The sequence below is a fragment of the Panthera uncia genome (assembly GCF_023721935.1).
Source record: "Panthera uncia isolate 11264 chromosome A3 unlocalized genomic scaffold, Puncia_PCG_1.0 HiC_scaffold_11, whole genome shotgun sequence".
In the NCBI taxonomy this organism is placed as follows: domain Eukaryota; kingdom Metazoa; phylum Chordata; class Mammalia; order Carnivora; family Felidae; genus Panthera; species Panthera uncia.
Window position 1 is genome coordinate 87,233,110 of NW_026057578.1, and position 23,631 is coordinate 87,256,740.

Below are 23,631 nucleotides of genomic sequence, written 5' to 3' on the forward strand. Positions count from 1 at the left end.
GGGGAACAGCCTTGGTGCCCTGGCTTAGCCACCATGCTTATGTATAAATTGGGATCTCTTTGCCACACACCAAAGGGGGAAAAGTTCCCATCTTCAAATGTTAAGCTTAAAATAAGACGTTACACGGGTGCCAGTGGATCTGTGAAATCTGCTGACTAAACTGGCACCAGCCTCTGGGAGAAAACCAGCTCGCTTCTCCTGAGCTCTGGAGAGCGAGCAGGGTGGGGGCGGGGTTACTCTCAGGCAAGGCGGGAACAACACGGGGGTCAGGGCTGGGGATGCTCACCTAGGCAGGAAGCGTGGATGCTGCTTCCAGAAGCATCTCAGTTGAGGCATCTGCCAGCCTTAATCACCCCTTCCCTTCATAACTCAGGGACCCGGTTCCTAGCACATTTGCCAGCACCCCATTTCTATTTTGGTAAGCATTTTAGTGGCTTCTGCATGTATATATTTCTTACGCATTCTATCACACCAGGGGCTTCCCTAAGGTGTGGACTGGAACCTTCACTCCCCTTCAGACCAGGCATTTGCTGAGATGTTCAGTGCTACCAGGTGATGGTGGGGGCCTTAGGGAAGCTGATGTGGCTAGAGGGAGCCAGGCTCTGGTAGAAGGCCGGAACGGCCATGGTGCCCCTTCCATACAAGGCAAGCCAGTGGCCCAGGAGGGAATGAGAAAGTGAGCCCTCTGAATTCTTAGGCACGTTAAAGTGCCAGGATAGAAGGCTACAGGTGTGCCTCATCCAGTGGCTCTTTTCAGGACCTGGTCTCTGGGCCAGCTATTCTGAATCCTGGAATATGAATATTTGGGACTAGGAAGTGGGGACTGGGTGAGCATTGCCATTTTGGCTCTGGCTGCCACTGAGGCCTACTGGGAGATGTCCCAGCTCTCGCTGCCCATTCACCTCAATCAAGTGTTCATACAGATCTCAGAGCCAGGGCACCGTATTCCCATACACTACACATTTATTCACAGGGGTGCTTGTTCCAGGCTGGGAGAGGATTGGTCCTCATAGGACATTCACAGCATCTGCTTTAGCAGTAAACCCCTGAATAACACAAGAGTGGACGGCACCCAAGTTCCCAGGATGCCTCCAAGGCTGTAGGGACCCTGAGATAATTGACTTGTCTTGGGTAGGAAGAAGAGAGTGGAAATTAATGGGGTGTCCTCAATAACACCTTGTCAACTAGAGACAGTGCTGGTATCCCATGGGTTATCTAGTTCATCCTAGTTGATGGCACCCATTAATTATGTGAGGATCCAGTTGGCCTCTTATGGGGAAATGAGCCCCAAATTCAACTTCTCTGGTTTGCAAAGAAACAATATTGCTAAATGATGCATCTTTCTTTCTCAAGTGTTGATGGAATATTTATTAAAATTATTATGGCAGAGTCTTCTTTGCCTACATATCAACCATTCTTCTCTTCTTGCTTACTAACAGAATTCCTATAGTTGGGAGATTCTGCATGAAATATAAACAGAAATGTTGTATGAGAGATTGAAGAAGTCTCCATAAAGGGAACTGACTCTGTTGGGAAGTACATTCTTTTACTCTTCCCTTTAATATGGATGTGAACTCTGACTCTTTAATATGGATGGCTAGAACTCTGACAACCGTATTGGGCTATGAGGGGATTCTGATGACAGAAGCCAGCACTGAGAATGGTGCAGAAATATGGAAGTCTGGGTTCCTGGTAGCATTACGGGGATCCACTTACCTCCAAACTTCTTTGACATGAGAGAGTAATAAATTATTTTCTTTAAGCCACTGTTATTTTGAAATTTTTAATATGCAGATGGTCCTATTCCTAACTGGTATAATCGTATAGTATGCTACAGAGAAAACCACAATACATCTCCAATGGCAGAATCATTCTCTCTGAAAATACAACACAGTAGAAAATAATAAGAAAAGAACACATTTGTAAAAAATAAACCACTTGCAATTCAAAATGTGTTCTTCTGGCTACCTGATTAAAGAAGAGTCAAAACAGAAATTTCAAACTTATTTAGAAAATAAAAATATGTATCACTGTATACAAACACATATTAGATACAGCTAGGTATTAAGATATACTCAGAAGCAAATTCACAGCCCCAAGAATTTTTATTAGAAAGAAAGAATGAGCATAAATAAAGTATTTGAGATAAAAAGTAAAAAAAACAAACCAAACTAAAACACCACAAATAAACCAAGGGAAAGAGGGAAAAAGGATATTATAAAAACAAAAGCAGAAATGAATAAATTAGAAGATGAAAATAGAAGAATTGATCAATACATCCAAGAGTTGATTCCTAGACACGAACCTCACAAATCTGGTAATTTTAATAAAGGAGATGAAGGTGACAAGGGGGGGGGGGACAGAACTCAAAACCCATCCAAGGAAAGATTGTTATATTTTAAAATGTCAATATTTAAAACTTTCCACAACAAAGACACCAAAGAATGAAGAGAAAATAGCTGGAAGAGATCTGCAATGTATATAATTCAAAGGATTAGTACCCAATATATAAAGAACTCTTAAAATTAATTTGGAAAATACAGCCAATGGAAGAATGGACAAAGGATGTGAACAGGTAATTCACAGAAGAGGAAATATAAATGGTAAGTACATAGATGAAAAGAAGCACAAGCTTTTTGGTATTCAGGGAAACAAAAACTAAAACCATAGTGAGATGCTACCTTTCTCCCATCAGGTTGTCATAAAAAAAAAAAATCTAAAAATATAAATACCAATGTTACTAACGTGTAGTGAAATGTAGCCTTCCTGAAGGGAAATTTGGCAATAGCTATCAAAAATGCAAATGTGTATACCTATTTACACAGCAAATTCACTTTCTAGAATGGGCCTTTGAGAAATCTTCATACTTGGGTGAGAAGAATTTCACAAGAATTTTTCACAGTGCTGTTATTTCTTTTTTGTTTGTTTATTTGTTTTAGAAAGAGAGAGAGCAGGTAAGCAGGGGAGGGGGCAGAGGGAGAGGGAGGGAGAGAGAGAGAGAGAGAGAGAGAGAGAGAGAGAGGGAGAGAGAGAGAGAGAATCTCAAGCAGGCTCCATGCTCAGCATGGAGCCCAATGCAGGGCTCAATCCCACAACCCTGGGATCATGAATTGAGCTGAAATCAAGAGTTGGACGTTCAACTGACTGAACTACCCAGGAGCCTCACAGCACTGTTATTTCTAATAGCAAATAATCAGAAACAACCTAAGTCCATCACTGGGGGAGAGAATATTACTCAGCAGGAAAAAACGAATGAATGAATGATGAACCAGATCTTTATGTAGCCAAATTACTAAATGTAATAAGCTAATTGTAGACAAATAAGTATACTGTTGTATTTTTAATGGAAAAAATACAAAACAAAAAAGAACGTTTAAATGATGATTCATATATATGCAAATGCCTAGAAAAAAACCTGAAAATTCACATCAAAGTTCTAACAGAGGTTACTTCTAGGAGCAGATTTGGGATTGAGACTTGTCAGAGGAATTTCTACTTTTTTTGCGTTGTTTGAATTCTGAGCTGAGAGAACATATTCATGTATTACTTGTATAACTTTAAAAATATTCTTTAAAAAGTCTTGGTGGTATTTTTGAATTCCAAAGAACATATTCATGTATTACTTGTATAATTTTATAAAATATACAGAGAAGATTTTTTTTTAATCCTGAGGATATTTCTGAACTCCAAAGATAAAAAGAAAAAATACCAAAGGATCCTAAGGGGAGTGGGGGAGGTTTACCTACAAAGGAAAAGAGAATCAGGCCAACTATTGTTCATGTATGAGAGAGAAAAAAAATACATTTCCAGATATGCAAGGACTCAAAAAGTATATTGCCCACACACTCTGAATATTATTCACAGACGTGCTCTAGCCAAACATAGAATGCGCACACACACACACACACACACACACACACACACACACAGCCTAAATAATTGTGAAGTTTCATACAGGTATTAATTAAGCAAAGATTCAAAAATCTGATGAGATTCCAGATTATCTCCAAAATCTTGGCAGGTGTGTATGGGTAAAATGGTAAAGCAGAGAATAGAGGAAAATGGTATGTTAAAAGTCTCTTCCAGGGCACCTGGGCGGCTCAGTCAGTTAAGCATCCAACTTTGGCTCAGCTCAAGATCTCACAGTTTGTGGGTTCGAGCCCCATGACAGGCTCTATGCTCACAGCTTGGAGCCTAGAGTCTGCTTCAGATTCTGTGTCTTCCTCTCTCCCTTCCCTTCCACTGCTTGCACTCTGTCTCTCTCTCTCTCTCAAAAATAAACATTAAAAAAAAGTCTCTTCCTATGTGGGGAGGGTTAAGGAGGTCGTATTTATTATTCAATTATTAATTGAATAATTTATTATTAATATAGGGTAAATATAATAGAACCACTCTATAAAATATTACAGATGAACAGTAATTAGAGAAAAGTAGGATGTTTCCCTTCCAAACTACTTAAGAAACCAAAGGACCATTGAAAAGGTCACTCTAGTACAAATCAGGAAAGGAAGTGGAAACAATAGCAAAGCTTAATAAACCAACAACAAACTATTTCATGGCTGGGATAAGTAGTCACAATAACCAGTAGCAGAACAAATATGAATGGGTTCCGTTTATTATTAAAATTAAAGACAGTGTTTCTCAAACTGAGTGAAGAAGTAAAACTCAGCTACATTTTGTCAAGAGACATACAATACAAAAAATGCAGAAACAAAATGTCACTCATATAAAGGTGTGGGCAATGATTTACAGAGCAAATAAACAAAAAAGGAATAGAAACACTGATATAAGATGAAGTAGAATTCAAGACAATATTCATTGAAACAGGGATACTTTGTGTGTGCATGTGAGAGAGAGAAATAGAGAGCTCTGTCACCATGCATCGCTATTACAGTACCATCGACTATATTCCCTATGCTAAATCTTTTATTCCCGTAACTTTTTCATACCATACCTGGAAGCCTGATCTCCCAGTCCCCTTTACCCATTTTGCGCACCTCCCCACCCCCTTCCCTCTGGCTTAACAACAGTTTGTTCTCTGTAATTATAGGTCTGCTTCTGCTTTTTGGTTACTCATTTGTTTTTTTGTTTTGTTTGTTGTTGTTGTTTTTTAGATTCCACATATAAGTGAAATCATATGGTATTTGTCTTTCTTTGTCTAACTTATTTCACTTAGCATGATACTTTCTAGGTCTATCCCTGTTGTCACAAATGGCAAGATCTCATCCTTGTTATGGATGAGTAATGTCCCACATATAGATATACCACATCTTCCCTATCCATTCAGGATGGACACTTGAATTGTTTCTATACCTTGGCTATTGTAAATAATGCTGCAATAAACATAGGTGTGCACGTATCTTTTTGAATTAGTGTTTTCATATTCTTTGGGTAAATATGCAGTAATGGGATCATTGGATCATATGGTATTTCTATTTTTAATTTTTTGAGAACCTTCATGCTGTTTTCTACAGTGGCTGCACCTATTTACATTCTCACCAATAGTGCACAAGGGTTCCTTTCTCTCCACATCTTCACCAACATTTATTATTTTATCTTTTTGGTTTCAGCCATTCTGACAGGGGTAAGGTGATATCTCATTATGTTTTTTTAAATTTTAATGTTTACTTATTTTTGAGAGGGGGAGGAGCAGAGAGAGAGGGAGACACAGAATCTGAAGCAGGCTCCAGGCGCTGAGCTGTCAGCACAGAGCCCAATGGGGCTCGAACCCACGAGCTGTGAGATCATGACCTGAGCCGAAGTTGGATGCTTAACTGACTGAGCCACCCAAACGCCCCTCTCATGGTTTTGATTTGCATTTTCCTGATGATGCATGATGTTGAGCATCTTTTCAGGTGTCTGTGAGCTACCTGTATGTCTTCTTTAGAAAAATGTCCATTCAGGGGCACCTGGGTGGCTCAGTCGGTTAAGCGTCCAACTTTGGCTCAGGTTATGATCTCACAGCTCATGGGTTCGAACTCTGCATCGGGCTCTGTGCTGACAGCTCAGAGCCTGGAGCCCGCTTTGGATTCTGTGTCTCCCTCTCTCTCTGCCCCTGCCCTGCTCACACTCTGTCTCTCTCTCTCTCTCTCTCAAATATAAATAAACATTTTTTAAAAATTAAAGAAGATGTGGTTTATATATACAATGGAATACTACTTGGCAGTGAGAAAGAATGAAATCATGCCATTTGCAGCAATGTAGCTGGAACTGGAAGGTATTATGCTAAGTGAAATAAGTTAGTCAGAGAAAGACTGATATCATATGTTTTCACTCATATGTGGATCTTGAGAAACTTAGCAGAAGACCATGGAGAAAGGGAAGGGGAAAAAATAGTTACAAACAGAGAGGGAGAGAGGCAAACCATAAGAGGTTCTTAAATACAGAGAACAAACTGAGGGTTGATAGGGGGTGGGGGAGGGGAAAATGGGTAATGGGCATAGAGGAGGGCACTTGTTGGGATGAGCACTGGGTATTGTATATAAGCGATAAACCATGGGAATCAACCCCAAAAACCAAGAGCACACTTTACACACTGTATGTTAGCCAGTTTGACAATAAATTATATTTTTAAAAAATTAAAAAAATAAAAAATTGTTTTGCTTATTCTAGGTCTTTTTTAATTCTCACATAAATTTTAGGCTAACTAGTAAATTTCTACAGCAAAGATCTTGAGATTTTGATGGGATTGTGTTGAATCTATGGCTCAATTTGGAGAAAATTAACATTTTAACACTATTGACTCTCAATCCACAAACAAGGTATATATCTGACTTTACTGAGGTCTTCCTTCATTTCTCTCAGCAACACATGTAATTTTCAGCGGAGAAATCTTGTATAACCTCTGAAGCATTTATTCTTGAAGATTTTATATCTTTTATGTCATTGTAAATGATGTATAAGGCTTTTTGCTGCTGGTATATAGAAATATAATTGATTTTTGTATATTGACCTTGTAGCCTGCTACCTTGTTAAGTTTATTTATTAATTCTAGCCACTTTTTGGAAAATTCCTTAGGATTTTCTATGTACACAATCATGTTGTTTTCAAATAAAAGCAGTTTTACTGTTTCCTATCCAAAAAAAAAAAAAAAATGTTGCTATGGTACCTTATAGTTTTAAGTGCTATTGTAAATACTACCTTTTTTTAAACATTATATTCTAGACGTTTTTTATAGGTCCAAAGGCCTATAATAATGTTTTATATACTGATCTTACATCCAGACATCTTCAAAAATACTAGTTCTAATAGTTTGCCTATGCTCATGAATGTTCTTGTTTCTTCCTTTCCAATCCTATTACTACTGATTTATTTTGTCATGTGTTACTGTATTTGCTAGTCTTCCAGGAAAATGTTGGATATCAGATACTCTTACCCTGTCCCAGACATTAAGAATTTACCTTCATCTGTTTCGTCTTTAAGAATGTTGCTTGCTTTGGGGTTGGGATTTTTTTTTTTTTTGGATAGACCCTCTATAAATTAACAACGTTCCCTTCTGAATCTAATCTGCTCTTTAAAAAAAAAAGTCATAAATGGAGTTATGTTTCATTTTACCAAATCATTTTTCTAAATGTACTGAGATTATCACATTTCTCCTTTAATTTGTTAATGTGATGAACTCTATTAATATATTCCTAATGTTATCATTCTTAGTAAAAATCGGTTATGACATGTCTTAATGCATTGCTGGATTCAATTTGTTATTTCATTTGGACTTCTATTTGTAATTTCATAAGTGATATTAGCATACAATTTTTCTTTCTTCCATTCAGTTCTTTGGTATTGGTCTCAAAGTGCCTCATGAATGAACTGGGAACATTTCTTCTTTTTATCCTCTTTCTTGAGTATAATGAAAATTGAGTTTGGCTATTGTTTTAAGAGTAGTCATCCAGAGGGGCACTTGGGTGGCTCAGCCAGTTAAGGGTCCAACTTTGGCTCAGGTCATGATCTCACAGTTTGTGAGTTCAAGTCCTGCGTCGGGCTCTGTGCTGACAGCTCAGAGCCTGAAGCCTGCTTCAGATTCTCTGTCTCCCTCTCTCTCTGCCCCTCCCCTGTTTGTGCTCTGTCTCTCTCTCTCAAAAATAAATAAACATTAAAAAAATAAAAATAAAAATAAAGAGTAGTCATCTGGAAGATCATGGGGGTCTAGTGGTTATGTTTTGTTCGTTCTTTGGTGCATATATTTTTTTTTTAATTTTTTTTAACATTTATTTATTTTTGAGACAGAGAGAGAGCATGAACAGGGGAGGGTCAGAGAAAGAGGGAGACACAGAATCTGAAACAGGCTCTAGGCTCTGAGCTGTCAGCACAGAGCCCAATGCGGGGCTCGAACCCACGGACCGCGAGATCATGACCTGAGCCGAAGTTGGACGCTTAACCGACTGAGCCACCCAGGTGCCCCTGGTGCCTATATTTTAAACAACTGATTTAATTTCTTGTTATTCATAGTCTAGTCATATTCCATATTTCCTCTTGCTTGGTGGTCTTTGGGAAGCTGTGCTTTCCTAGAAATGTGCCCTTTTCTTCCAGGTCTTCAGATTTATTACCCCATATCGTTTAATGCATTCTGATCTTTTAAAGTTCCATTGTATATACAGTTACTGTACTTTTTATTCCTAATATTATTTATTTGCATCTTCTTTTTTCTTGTTTAGTGTTTCCAGAAATGTCTATTGAATTAGTCCTTACACAGAAGTTAGAAATTTACCCTCAAGATATATCTCTAACTATATCAAAACAATATGCACAAGATTACCCATTCTGGCATAATTCATCATAGCAATATAGTGGACGTAGTCTCAATGTCCATATGAAGGAAATTAGCTGAATAAATTATGCCACTTCCACAAAGTAGACAGTTAGATAGCCATTTAAAAAAAAGAATGATGGGGCACCTGGGTGGCTCAGTTGGTTGAGCGTCCGACTTCAGCTCAGGTCATGATCGTGCAGTTTGTGAGTTCAAGCCCCACATCACTGCTGTTGCTGCTGTCAGCAGAGCCCCCTTTGGATCCTCTGTCCCCCTCTCTCTGCCCCTCCCCTCCTTGCACTCTCTCAAAAATAAACAAATGTTAAAAAGAAAAAAAAAACAGAACAAGGAAGACCTGTATAAACTGATGGGCCGTGATTTCTAGAATATGTGATTAAGTGGAAAAAACAATGTGCAAAAGAGTATATATAGAATGCTACCTTTTGTATAAGAAAAAATGGGACGAATATTTGTATCTGCTTATTTTTAGAAAAAGAAATAGGACGGATAAAATTGTTTACCTACACAGGATAGGTGAAAAGGGAAGTGGAACTTTTTAAAAATTTTATTTTAGAGAGAGAGAGAGCACACACAGGAGAGAGGGGCAGAGGGAGAGAGAAAGAGGATCCCAAGCAGGCTCCGTGCTCAGTGCAGAGCCCAATGCAGGGCTCAATCCCACGCCCCTGTGATCATCACCTAAGCCCAAATCAATAGATGCTCAACCAACTGAGCCACCCAGATGCCCCAGGGAGTGGAACGTTTATCATGCCTTTTTATATAGCTTTGACTTATGTTGATATTTTAGATATTAACAAAAATCAATAAGAACAGAAAAGCAACTAAAACTGAATGCCAACAATAACAAATAAACCTAACTGTATATCAAACAAATAACCACACAGAAGAAAAACATTACTTCAAATAACTTTTGACCACAATTCTGTGACTGTACACCCTCAGGAGGATAGAGTCCAAGGACAAAAAGAACTTCAAAGAAATCTTGAACTTCACTTAATACACTTTTGGGGAATAGTACTGATATAGCAATTCTGAAATTCTTTCATTTGTGTGCAAGATTTGGTAAGCGAGTACGCATGTTTGTTGGCTTCTCATTCAGGGAGGAGGGGGATATAAATATGAAATGGGAGGAAGGAAGACCTCTGAGATGTTGGATTGGGATTAAAGGTATTGGCATAAACTCATCATTTTTAAGAAGTGGTATTTCCTAGCTATGCATGCTAAGACGGCCTAGAAACAATGAGGCTCCGGCAACAGTGAGCACACCTAAGCATTCAGATCTTGGTTTCTAAATACCATTCTTCTCTGAAGAGAATCAGAGCTGTTTGTAGAAATGCATGATTCCAGGACTGGGGCAGAGACCACAAGATGAGTCTGGAATATCTATACATTGTGCCAAAAAGTACTAAAGTATCAGAGGATAAAGAGGACTTGTCAAATGGACAGAGAAACTGCTTTAAAGGTTTCCTATTGGTCACATTTGGGACAATCTGCATATGAAAACGAATAATGACAGAAGTAAATTGTTATCAACCAAATACAAAAAATACACCCACCATACTTACTGATAATTTAAAAAACATTAAAAGGGAAAGGCAGATGGGAAAACGCTTTTTTACAGAAGGGGGGGTCTGCAAATACACAGAGAAGGAATGAGACCTATGAGATATATAGGAAACTTCCAGACTAAGCAATGACTCTGTTCCCAGTCAGGTTTTCACTGATAGATATACTATCTGTTGGTCATTCTTACCTTTTTTCAGTTTTAGGCTAATACGAAGAAAGCCACTATAAACATTTGTGTACAGAAATTTGTGAGGACATATGTCTTCATTTCTCTTGGAGGAAACGCCAACAAGTACGTTACTGACTCACATCATATGTAATGTATGTTCACTTTCCAAGAGACCACAATACCATCTCACACATACCCCTGCCCTGGTCCCGATCCCAGCTCTAGGATTACACACTGCATTTCATTGCTATCTCTTTAACACTGTAGGTATAATCCAGGAGAAGTGAGGGAAAATACCCTCTAAAAGACTTGTACAAAGCAGCACTGTTTGTTGTTCACTCCAAACCCCAGTATTGTCACCAGGACATGCTACTTACAGGGGAGTTTTCCCAAAAAGCTTAGGAAGTCAGAAAATAAGGAGGATGGATAAGTAAATTTTGATATAGTTCTAACAAGGCGATATGACACAGAAAGCAATGAAAAAAGAACAAATAAATACTACATACACCAATATGGGTGAGTCAATATGGATGTCCGTACAGTATGGATGAGTCCCACAGATAATTTTGAGGGAAAGAAGACAGACCAAAAAAAGTACATCCTGGTGATATCCTTTATATAAAATTCAGTAATAGGCAAAATTGGAATATAGTAAAGGAAGTCAGAAAAGTGATTCCCTGTGGAGGTAGTGACTGAGGGGTACACGAGAGGTTCCTGAGATGCTGCTAGGCTCTGAATCTAGTGCAGGTTACTTGGATGTACTTGCTTTGTGAAAACGTACCACACTGTACATTTATGATGAATGCACCCTTCTATACATGTGTTTTATATATATATATATATATATATACACATATATATATATATATATATTTTAACGAGCAAACTTAACCTTGATTCCAAAACTAAACAAAAAGAATACTGAATCCTTTATGAGTTAATTTTAATTTTTTTTAACATTTATTTATCTTTGAGAGACAGAGCGTGAGCAGGGCAGGGGCCGAGAGAGAGCGAGACACAGGATCCAAAGCAGGCCCCAGGTTCTGAGTGTCGGCACAGAGCCCAATGTGAGGCTCGAACCCACGAACCGTGAGATCATGACCTGAGCCAAAGTCAGATACTTAACCTACTGAGCCACCCAAGCACCCCTCTGAGTTAATTTTAAACTTTAAGTTTCAGCAGGCATGCTTATTTTCTGACTTCCTAAGCTTTTTGGGAAAAGTCTTTTGTAAGGAGCACGTCCTAGTGGCAATACTCAGGATGGGAACGTGCAGGGACAAAGGTACTTGGAGGCTCTGTCTTAGGTGCACATTGGCACACTTTTGCGGAAAGAAGTTCGACAATACACACCAAGAGATTTAAAAAGACATGCATGCTACTTTACCTGCTAATTCCCCTCCAGGAATTAATCTTAAATCAACATCTCAAATATTTATGATATTACTCTATCACATAACTCTATTACGATATAGAGTTATACATTAACACTTTTTTAGAAAAGAAAACCCTTTGAAGGCAGTACTTACAATTGGCGTCCCAAAAGGAATGTAACCTGAGAGGGGAGAGGAAAGGGTCAGGTCTTACAGTCCCACCCACATCCCACTCCACCCCTCAACAGAGGCACCAGAAGAGACCTCTAGACTTGGTCTTGTCAATGGTCCTGATGAGGGAGGTCAGGTCAGCGAGGCAGGAGGCACCTCTAGCCCCCAGAGCTTTTCCCGGCTCAGCCCTCCCCAGGATGGAGGGCTCCCCCATGTCCCCCAGCCACCCTCTCTCTCTGTCCCCCTTTGGCCAGATACTTCTCCCTCCAAAACTCTGAAGCCCTCTGCTGAGGGCAGGGCTGCCCACCACTGGGAACACCATGCACTTGGTGCTACAGTTGGTGTTCCTTCCATGATTTCCTCCAGGAGGCACCGTGTCCCCTGCCCACGCCCACTACACACAGCACGCTGCCTTCAAAGGCCCCAGAATGCCCTCCTTCTTCTCTCAGCTTACCTTTCTAGCACACAGCCTTACTTCAGTTCTGAAAGGGGAACTCTCCACACACTTGAGATGTGCACCTCTAACTGCCAGGGGTACTCTTTAAAATCTCTCCTACCCTGCCTAAACATCCTCAGTAGAGCAGGCCCCAGGCACTGTCTCCTCACCGCTCGCTTCCCTGGACTATCGGAGGCCCCGTCTGCTGCCCTCCACCTCCCACTGTCAGTGGGCGGCCCTGTGTCCCTGGCCTCTAGCTTATGGCAGGCAGTCAGCTGGCGGGCTGGACAGCAGAGAACCACACTTATCTGGGTTATCTAAAGCAAAGGTTAGCATCCTGACTGTGCAGAATTGCGCATGCACATGAACCGTCACTCCACTGCCCGCATTCCTCTGGAGATGGGCCCCAGGTTTGACTGGAGAATTACAAGAGGATCCAGGCCCCCGGTGAGAGCATGCTGTGGCCCGGTGCACCTACAGCCGTAGCTGCAAGATGCTCGGCCAGAGGCCTTTGCTACCTGGGAGTTCCTCACAGCCAAGCAAGGAGGGTCCGTGGGCACGCAATGCCTCAGCACGGTGAAGTCACGTGGTTGTTTGTTCTCTCACTCACATGAGGTCAGGCTGTCTGGGGGTGGGGATCCTGACTGCCTCAGCTGAGAACACCTCTTGGTAGAGACTCTTTCTCCAGCCACCTGAGGACTTCTCGAGGCAGCAGCCAACAGCCCTCCCACCCACCCTGCAAGAGTGCCCCAGTGCACTGAGAAATGCCACGCAGTAGGCATCAACACTCTGGTGGGACTCTGACCTCTGCTGTGTGACTCTGGACAGGGCCTGTGGCCTCTCGGAACTATAGGTAGGACAAACACGTTAGGCCAGGCCCCATGTGTGCAAGTGTTTTCTGGGCTACTAAGCTCATGCACACAGAGCTTCCCTCTAGTGACCACTGGGCAGGGACTTCCTGGGGGCAGGGACTTCCTGGGGGCAGGGATCTTATGTCCACTTTCCCACCCCAGCCCCTCTACCACTGGTCTCCACAGAATGGGAATCCACCCTCCCTGTGTGCACAGTAGTGCTAATGCAGTTCATGCATTCTGGAGTACAGGTTAATAGCAGGATCGGACACCAGGGAGTTAGCCTGGGGATTAAGTGCCTTTAAGGGAGCGTGGTTTGCAAGGAAAGAGCACAGTAGGCACAGGTAGGTGAGAGAGAAGATAGGGCTTGCCGGAAGCAGGTATCATCCCTGAGGCTGCCGCCGTAGGTGGGTGGTGTATAACAGGAAAAGGAGCCCCAGATTCACCTGTGGAGGCCTCCACTGCACCCCAACTGCTCAGGAAGAAAAGGCAGACAGGCACATTTTTTTTTAAAGCCCCACAGGTGATTCTAAGGCCTGGCCAGAGACGTGTATGGTCGAGCCAAGGTGAATACGGAGGTGCAAACCGGCCGTGTGTGTAACGGGTTCTGCCCCTCCTCAGGTTGGTGCATCTGGATGCTTCTGCAGCTGTGACCGTGGTAAGCGCCCGAGGCCGGGCAGATTTGGGAGGGTCCCAGGGGCTTACCTGACATTCTAAAGGGCATGAAGATCTTCTCATTGGTATCTGGGTGTAGAATAGCCTGGCAAGAGCAGGGAACAGAGCACAGGGTGACTGTGGGGAGGAGGAGGAGGGAGGGAAAGGAGAGCTCTCCCCAGAGGACTGGAAGGCCAGTCCTTTCTCACCATTCAAGGCAAGAGAAACAAAACACGGGCAGCAAACAGGACTTTTCCTGATTAATGCTCAAAGCTGAATGCAGGTGAGTGGGACTGGGTCCTCTGTCCCCTGTGCCTAGTATTTAGTGGGCATGTAAGAAGGATTTTGTAAAGGAGCCCACAGGGAAGGAGCTCAGGGGCCCAGGGGAAGGCAAGGGGACTGAGCTCTGGCATTCAGAAACTCAGGTCCTGGGTGTTGGGGAAGAAGGGACAGCAGGGCAGCACGTGGCAAATGGGAGGGGCAAGGCTGAGCAGCACAGCCATGATTCCCCAGGACAGCGCAGGGCAAGGTCCAGGAGAGCAGAGAGGAGGGAAGGAAATGAATCCAAAATTGAATTACCTGCTTGATTTTCTGTGCACTCCAGAGCTGCAAGGAAGGAAGGGAGAGAAAAAGGAAAAGAAAATAAAGGACAAAAATTCAAAGCACATATCAATTTAAAGTCTCAAAGCCCCATATTTTAACCAAGAGATCCAGTTCGGAGGGCCTGAGAACCTCAGGCTGTCCTGTGCCCCCAGGACTGGCAGCATCCCTGGGGCTGTGGTATCAGGGAGCCCAGAACAGCAGAGCTCGGGTCTCTCATGCAGATCATTTCAACCAAGGGTCCTCTGCTCTGGCTGCGTTGTAAAATTACTTGAAAAATTCTTCCAGCAATTCTCTAGTTGATTCTAAGGTATGGCCAGGTATGAAGTCCCGATTTCAATGAAGTTACTTTAATTGTCTCCCAGAATCACTAGAGGCAGCATAACACAGATTTTTCAAGGCTGGACAGACTGCCTGGATGCCTGGCTTTGCCACTTCTTCCGCTGAACCTCCATTTCCTCATCTGTAGAATGCGGATAATAGCTCTGCCTCCAACATTGTTAAAGAGGAATAGGAAAAGTGACTGACGCAGCGCTGGACACACAGGAAGGGCTTTATTGCTGCCGACTGCTGTGGGCATTATTTTCCTATTGTTGCTGTTATTATAACAAGGTTATAAAGAGAAGTTGCTTTCAAATGGGCAGTGAGGTCTCTCCAGCACAGCACAGGAGACAGGCTGGAGGGACAGAACAATTGCCAGTTCCTTCAAATGACACAAATGCTGTATTTCATTGAATCTAAGACATCACTGATCCTAAGATACACTAGCATGTCCTACTAAGAAATAAAAGTATAACATAATGCCAAGACCTCCATCAATTAACAGACTCATCCCATTTGAGAGATGTTAAAATGTGATAAGATAAACCTTTCAAAAAGAAATCAAGCAAACAGAGTCAAAATTTATGGGCAAACCAAAGGCGGGGCATTTTTAAAGGAGCAAGAAGGTATGGGGTGAGAGGGAGGAGGTGGCCAACAGTTGATTTGAGTTTTACAAGAGAACGCTTCAGTTACGCTTCATTTATATAGCAGCATTGTCATCTGGAATATAAATTAAGCTGCAGAAGGCTACTGGGTAGCAGAAACAGAAGCATAAGATTGATATATTAAAGTTTATGCATTTTACTCACAGCAGAGTCCCTCAAGCCTTAATCGACAGCCTAATTATCCTTATTTTAGATACATTTCAAACATATTTGATTGTCTGCTATTCCAGACCCTCAAAGATTAGAAGTAGTAGATTTTTTTTTAATAATTAGGGGAAAAAGGGGACTGAAGAGAGAAAAACTAAATGCAAAATCACTGTTGGCCAAAGAAGTTGAGTCAGTGCATAACAGCAAAGAAGTAAAAAAAAAAAAAAAAAAAAAAGTGATAAAAGGCAGATCCTCTATTGCTCAGAAAGTGCCTTCATACAGTGTGCCTCCGGTCCCAGCACCAGCTCTGGTGCAACCCCAGGCCCTGTGCTCAGATTCCTGACAACCCATACTCCCCACCCAGGATCAGAATCTTCCATTTCTAGGTCCAGCTTCTTAGAGGCAGGGGCATGCCTGCTGCTGTCCTCCAGTATCTCCCACAGTGCTGGGCACACAGCAAACCTAAAGCTATTCTAAATTAAAATTCTATTCTAATCTATTCTATTCTATTCTAAATGTTTATTTCTTAGAGAGCATGAGCTTGAGAGAGGGAGACAAAGGATCTGAAGCAGGCTCCTCACCGCTAGCACAGAACCCTACGTGGGGCTCAAACCCATGAACCAGGAGATTATGACCCAAGCCGAAGTTGGATGCCTAACTGACTGAGCCACCCAGGCACTCCAAAATTTTATTTGAAAAAAAAAAAAAAAAGTGCAAGATCTCTTTATATAACTCTTATAAAAAGAAAAGAAAAGAAAAAATTCCCCACGATTCTGATGAAGAGCTGGGGTGGAAAACACTGGTCTAAGACATCAAATGACAGTACAAAGAACAGGTATTAGAACTGTGTTCAAATCACTTGCTGGTTGTGTGATTACTCTGCCTATGCGCCTCAGTTTCTCCATCAGTGAAATGGGTTGTTGTAAGAGTAGGGCAGAACCATGCTGGATGCTCCCAGCAGTTTGCATTTCCCTTTGGGCACACAGCGAAGCCTGTGTTTCCAGCTTCCCTCACGGGCAGGTGGGCTCATGTGATGGGGTGCTGGCTAATGAACTATGGGTGGAAGTGACATTCACCACGCCTCCACCAGGCCTGGCCCCGCAACCTCCCGCAGAGGATCCAGTGGAGGCTGGTGGCAGCAAAGCCACGAGGCAGAGGAGGCCAGGCCCTGGACAATGGCATGTGCCCTGTTCCCCAGCAGCACTGGACTCTGACATGAGAGAGAAATAGACCTTTGTGCGTAAGTCCCTGAAATCTGGGGTTGTTTGTTCCAGTGCTTGGCTCACCCTGACTAAACAGAGGTCTCAATGAGGTGTACATATCTAAAATACTCAGCCCCTGGAACGTGCTCAATGAATGCCTAAAGTAGAGGAGAAGTCATTCAAATGAGCAATCTATTTTTAAGGGACTTAATTATTTTTCAAAGTAACTTCATCTTGATTGTCTTTATTCCTACAACATGCCTGTGAGGTAGGTAGATTATTTTCAGACAAAGCAACTCATCTCAGAGAGAATAAGTGACTCAGCCAGGGTCCTCCGGGTTGGTGGCAGGATGGAGATGGGCCCCCGGGCCTACCCGGCCTCTCGACTCATGTTCTCCTGCTCTCCAGGAGCCTCTGGAGCAGATCGGTGCCTGGTGTGGCCAGGGTGACTGCCGTGCCTGAGGCACGAGAAGAGGAGGAGAGTCAGCTGACATCATCCTGGGGTCCCCGAACCTCCTCCTTGCAGCCCGGTGGCTGATGCCCCTCACCAGCACCTGTTGCTCTCCTCCCGCAGAAGTCCAGCTGCGCAGCCCAGTGCTTGTAACCCACGGCCACGGCCATGTCCCTCAGGTGCAAGGACTGCCTCCTCTGCCCCACCCAGGAGCGGGGGCGTCAGCAGCAAGGCCAGGGACCCAGCTCACACAGACATATTCCCCACCCTGCAATGACACTACCACACCACGCAGGCCAGTGCCACAGATAAGAGGCGATAACAAAGCCTCACACATAATTCCATGCTTCCCCGTTGGGCTGAGCACCTTCCTTCCCTTTAATTATTTGATTCTCACACTCAGAAACCTGCTCACAGCCCAGGTGAGGAAGTCAAAGCTCAGACCACCTCCAAAGTCTCCAAGGCAGAGCTCACGACCTCTGACTCAGATTTGTCCCTCCATTCATCCTCACTCATTCATTCACATTTAGTGAACAAGTGCCAGGAGTCTGACACCCTTCTGAGGGCTTTGTACATATTAACTAATGTAATCTCCTCAATAGCCCCTTGGGGTAGGGACTAGTACATTCCCCACTTTATAGATGTGCAAATGGAGGCACAGACAGGTTATGGGACTTGCCCAAAGTCTTACAGCAGCACTGGGATTTGAACCCAACCAGTCTGGCTCCAAAGTCTCCAGTCTTAACCACCACATGCACCTGTTTCTAAATGTTAGCACACTGACGTTCACTGTTCTCTCCCTTTAGGCATCTATATATTTCGGAGATCTTTCCATATCACCACCACTCTTCCTAACAGAAACCTTGGATGAATATATTGTAAACCGTACCCTATAAGTGGACTTTTAGGCTATTTTCCATCTTTTTTTTATTGTGGAAAAATATACATAACCTAAAAATTTACCATTTTAACCACTTTTAAGTGGCAGGTCAGTGGCATTAAGCACACTCACATTGTTATGTGGACATCACCACCATCCACCTCCAGAACCTTTTCATCCTCCCCAACTGAAACTCTGTACCCAGTAGATCCTTTTTTAAAAATGTTTACTTTAGGGGCACCTGGATAGCTTAGTCGGTTAAGTGTCCGACTTCAGCTCAGGTCATGATCTCACGGTCCGTGAGTTTGAGCCCCGCATCGGGCTCTGTGCCGACAGCTCAGAGCCTGGAACCTGCTTCAGATTCTGTGTCCCCCCTCTCTCTCTGCCCCTTCCCTGTTCATACTCTGTCTTGCTCTGTCTCTCAAAAAAAAATAAATGTGAAAAAAAATTTTTTAATGTTTATTTTAAATGGGGAGCTTCTGGCATCTTCTCATCAGCCTGTGAAGTAGCTACACTTTAACCTGCGAATTCCTCAACCTTTAACCTATAAAATCTTTAACATGACTTGTCTTCTCTGGGCTCAGCCCATCTCACTCCATGCCTCTGGCGGAACATAAAAGGGTGCAGCCCCAGTCGCACCCTTGGAACTCATGTGGACGTGAGACTTTGGACCTTGCTTGATTTCTCAACTTGGGCAATGAGGACAGAGCGGGGGTGGGGGAAGCAGTCTGGGCAAGAGGTTGCTGGAACAATGCAGAAGTTTGCTGATTTCAGAAATGGCCAGTGTCTCAGCCGAGCTGCCATACGAACCTATTAGAACCCCGTGTAGAGGCCAAGGGAAGGGGCAGAGGGTGGGCTTCAGAAGGAAAAGCCTTGCCTTTTGGGTGTGGAGCAGGGCATACCCCAGCACCCAAAACCCAGATGAAGGGAGCAACCGCCCCCAGTCTGGCTCACTCCCCTTCCCCTCTGCCTCCTTCCAAGCTGCTTCTCCAAACCTCTAAAGGCAGCAAAGACAGAGCCTATTTAAAACAACCTCCAGAAGGTAATTAAACAGAGCCCGAAGGGGATCCTTCTGTAAAGCAAAGGATGCCTCCATAAAACAAACAAAAAAAACTTCCTAATTTATCACTTGGGCCAATCCCATTATTCCTTACCATTAATTTTGTTGCCATGGTTACTCCCAGGTAATATGTACATATGCAAGTCTATGTGGGGTAAAGGTACCCCCCTCGATCCTACAGATTCATAAAAGGAGAAAAACATCCCCCTGGTAGTTTAGCGGCAGTAACTTCTTCTGTATACATGCAGCTTCTCGAAGAGGACACACCTTGGAATCAAACCCTGGCTTACTCCAGATCTCCCGCTTGCTGGCCATGTGATTTGAGGCAATTTACTTAATCTTTTTGCACTTCCACGTCCTCTTTTGCAATATGGGGATATGAATACTTACTTTCAAGGTTATTGTGAAAATTAAAGCAAATTCATTTATTCAGCAAATATTTACTGAGCACCTACTATGTGCCAGCCACAGACAGCTCTGGCATTAAGAACACATCAATGAAAAAAATACTGAAAATCTCTGCTTTCATGAAGCTTATATGCAGTGGGGATGGAGGGCACAGCAGTACAAGGTGGGCAGGGTCATTTTCTTTCTTTCTTTTTTTTTTTTAAGTGGGTTCCATGCCCAGCGTGGAGCCCAGTGTGAAGCTTGAACTCATGATCCGGAGATCAAGACCTGAGCTGAGATCCAGAGTCGGATGCTCAACACACTGAGCCACCTAGGTGCCCTGGGGTCATTTACATTCAGGTGACATGGGAGGAAATACTTGAAGGAGGGAGTAAGTCATGCAGATATCTAGTGGGAGATTGTTCTGGCAGCCAGAACAGCCAGAGCTAAGGCCCTGAGGCAGAAGTGGGCCTGCCCAGCATGTGTGAGGGACAGCAAAGGAGGCCAGCGTGACTGGAGTGGACTGAATAAGGGGAGACTACTGGGAGACAAGATCACAGAAGGAAGGGGTCTTTGCAAGCTGTGCTAAATACTATGGCTTTTACTCTGAGTGGAAAGCAGGGACACAACACAGTTTGTAGAGAAGTGGTTCTCACCGGGGGGGTTGGGGGGGTGTGATTTTGCATCTGGGGTACATTTGGCAATGTTTGGTTGTCATGAATTGGGAGGGGGGCTACTGGCATCTAGTTGGTAGAAGCCAGGGATACTGCTAAAAATCCTACGGTGCACAGAACAGCCCCTACAACAAAGAATTATGTGGCCAATAGCACTGAGGCTGAGAAACTCTGGAACCAAGGAACAAGTGAAGTAATGTAGGTGCTCACAGATTACTCTGCGTGCTGTGACAGAGGGGCCCAGGTAGAATAGGGGGACCACCCAGGACCCCACCGCAGCGACCCAGCCCAGAGATGCACCTACAGCGCCCAGCACCACACCTAGCACATCCTGCAAATGCTTCAGCTAGGATTGGCCACTTGCCTGTCCTGTGCTAACGGTAAGGGACAAACCGTGGCCAGCCTAGAGGGGTGGGCTCCTGACCAGGAGTCAGAGGCTAGGGGTCCTGAAGACTAGGGTAAGGAAGGGGAGGTATCAGCCAAGCCTTCCCTTCAGCCACCTTCTGGCAAACCTGCTGACACCCAGAGAAGATTTTGGGTGCAAGTATTTTTAACTCTCTCATATTTTCTCCGCTATTTTCAGCAAAGCCCAAACACAGCTGACCCCATTTCCACACTGCCAGAGGAGGAGACTTGCAGGATCTCTTACACCAGCTGCCCTTTCTCCTTGGCAGGTTGCAGGCAGAATCCACCCTTTCGTGGGGCCTCTGGGCAACCAGTAGGTTACGCTGGGTGCAGAGTAGGCAATTAACAAGGTGAGCTGGTCCCCAGGCCCTGGGGGATGTGGAATGATGGGCAAGAGAAGCCCACAGGGGCTCCCAGAGCCCTTATGCCTGCTCCCTTACGCCTGCCCACTCCAGTAGCTTCCAGGCTGGTTTCCCTAAGGGCATTTACCCTCCCCCTGGCACTCAGACTGATGCTACCACAGTGCACATTCAGGCTACTCCCTTGCTCAAGAGCTTCCAGTAGCTTCCCCTTGCCCCATACAATGCATCTCACATCTCTACCTGGGTTGCAAAACCTTTTGCAATAAGTAACTTCCCAACTGCCTCTCCAGCTTCCTCTCTCTGGTCTCATCTTCTCTCCCCACTCCTTTCTCTCCTCCACACTCCCTCCCCATCTCTCTCTCTCTCTCTCTCTCTCTCTCTCTCTCTCAATCTCCACTTCACTTTTCCCTCTTGTCTGTGAACACGGTGGGTCTCTGTCTACACTCTACACTAACCACTGTGTCCCCTCCGTGAGGCCTTTCCTCACTCCCTGCATTCTCAGGACTCTCTCCTTGCTGAGCTCCTACCTGCCTCAGCCACAGTCTTGCCTCCAGCCTGGCCTCTAGCGCCTGCTTCTGTGTGGTCACCTCACCTGTGCTGGGAGCCGGCTGCGTGAGGGCAGGAACTAGGGTGCGCTCATCTCCCCCTCGGGTCCACCTCCCAGAGCAACTGCTCCAAACAGGATGCTCAGCAGATGCCCAGGGCCTGCACTGTGTGTGCGAACCGCACAGGTATAACTGGGCTGCAGACCTTCACAAATGCCAAGCTCTTCTGCCTGCCATGTTTGCACACATCAGTCCACTCCCTGGACTGGGAGAAGAGTATCCCCTTCCCTGCCAAATCCACCTTCAGGAAATGGGTGAAAGATGGGCACTGGATCTAGCAGGCCCAGCGTCAGATCCCTGTTCCACCACATATGGCTATGTGGCCTTAGGTAAGTAATGTAACCTCTCTGAGACCTGTACATACAAGTGGATTGCTAGTTTGTTCACACCTGATGGCCTTTGTTTGGTCTTCTGTTGGTGGGTGGCTGATAATTCCTCCAGAGACTGTTGTTAAAAGGTTGCTATTCCAGTGAAAAATTAGTCTTTAGGATAAAATAAAAATAAGTATGTATAAATTACCCTTTGGGCTTTCTTACCTGTAAAATGGGATTAATACAAGTACCTACCAAATAGGGTTCCTGTGAACATTAACTGAAATGTGTGTAAAGTGCTAATACTTAGCACAATGCCTAGCACTTGGTAAGCCAAAGTGAGTGGCGGCTCATTACCAAGAGGGCATCTTTCATATTTAACCTCACCCATCTCCATCCACAGCAAACCACTGCAGCGACACCCCCGTGTATAAAGCACCACAACAGAGTCAACATCCAGAAACCTAGTCCAGCTGCCTATGCTTATAGCTTTGCTCTCATCTATGGCTTTTTTTTAAATAATTTTTTTAATGTTTATTCATTTTAGAGAAAGAGAGAGAGATAGGAGCACGTGAGGGAGGGGCAGAGAGAGAGGGGGAGACACAGAATCCAAAGCAGACTCCAGGCTCTGAGCTGTCAGCACACAGCCCATCGCAGGGCTCGAACTCACAAACCATGAGATCATGACCTGAGCCAAAGTCAGATGCCTAACTGACTGAGCCACCGCGGCACCCCTATGGCTTTGTTGTTTAACTGATAACTACAGTCCTTAATAGGGCTCCTAGCACATCAAGTTTCTACTTGTCAAGCCCAAAGGGTAATTTATACATACTTATTTTTATTTTATCCTAAAGACTAATTTTTCACTGGAATAGCAACCTTTTAACAACAGTCTCTGGAGGAATTATCAGCCACCCACCAACAGAAGACCAAACAAAGGCCATCAGGTGTGAACAAACTAGCAACCCACTTGTATGTACCCACCGGTGAGATGTCATAACAAGAGGCCAGGCTTACAAGCTGGTAAGTAGGTTACCCTGCGCTGCCTGTGACATCAGGATAGGCCCGCAGGCATCGGGAGGCAGCCACAGGCTTCTGATCCACACGCCTGCAAAAGGACGTCAGAGCAAGCACAGAGCCTAGGGGCAGATGAAGCAGCTGTCCAGACTGAGATCCAGAGCCACCCTGGGCCTAGATATGGCTTGTGAGCAGGACCAGCCTAGACCAGGAATAGGGGACCATCCTTAACTGCAGAATGCTGAGGCTTTCCCAAATCCTGGGCTAATATGTCATCATCCACCCACTCTGTTCTTGTCCATGGAGGCCAGAGGAGGTATGGCTTTGTAGATGAGGCCCAGGGAGGGAAGTATTGTGAGAGCCAGGAGGACTGGAAAGGGAAGTAGAGGGCGGATATGATTATTAATGGGGCTGAGCAGCAGGCTCACACCTAGAGCACTGTGCTACCCAGCCATCAGATGGACACTGCAGGCATCACTAACGTGAGCCAGAATTGGGAAGCATGGCTAGTGCCAGGATCCCCCGCCCCACCTCCCCTCCTCCCAGCTCTCTGGGGGCACACT

The 23,631-nt window shown here is 44.2% G+C and overlaps 1 protein-coding gene across 4 annotated transcripts in view; it reads right to left on the reverse strand.

Moving 5' to 3' along the window:
• SFXN5 (sideroflexin 5) overlaps positions 1-23,631 on the reverse strand; it is a 117,174-nt gene that overhangs the window by 62,452 nt on the left and 31,091 nt on the right. For 3 of the 4 annotated variants that reach the window (XM_049651688.1, XM_049651689.1, XM_049651686.1), the window contains exons 4-6: positions 14,561-14,587; positions 14,033-14,087; positions 12,026-12,051 (exon numbers count right to left, since the gene is read on the reverse strand). The exons of the other annotated variant lie outside the window; for it this stretch is intronic. In XM_049651688.1, the coding sequence (XP_049507645.1) occupies positions 12,026-12,051; positions 14,033-14,087; positions 14,561-14,587 (108 nt within the window). The remainder of the gene's footprint in view (positions 1-12,025; positions 12,052-14,032; positions 14,088-14,560; positions 14,588-23,631) is intronic. 4 annotated transcript variants of the gene reach the window in all.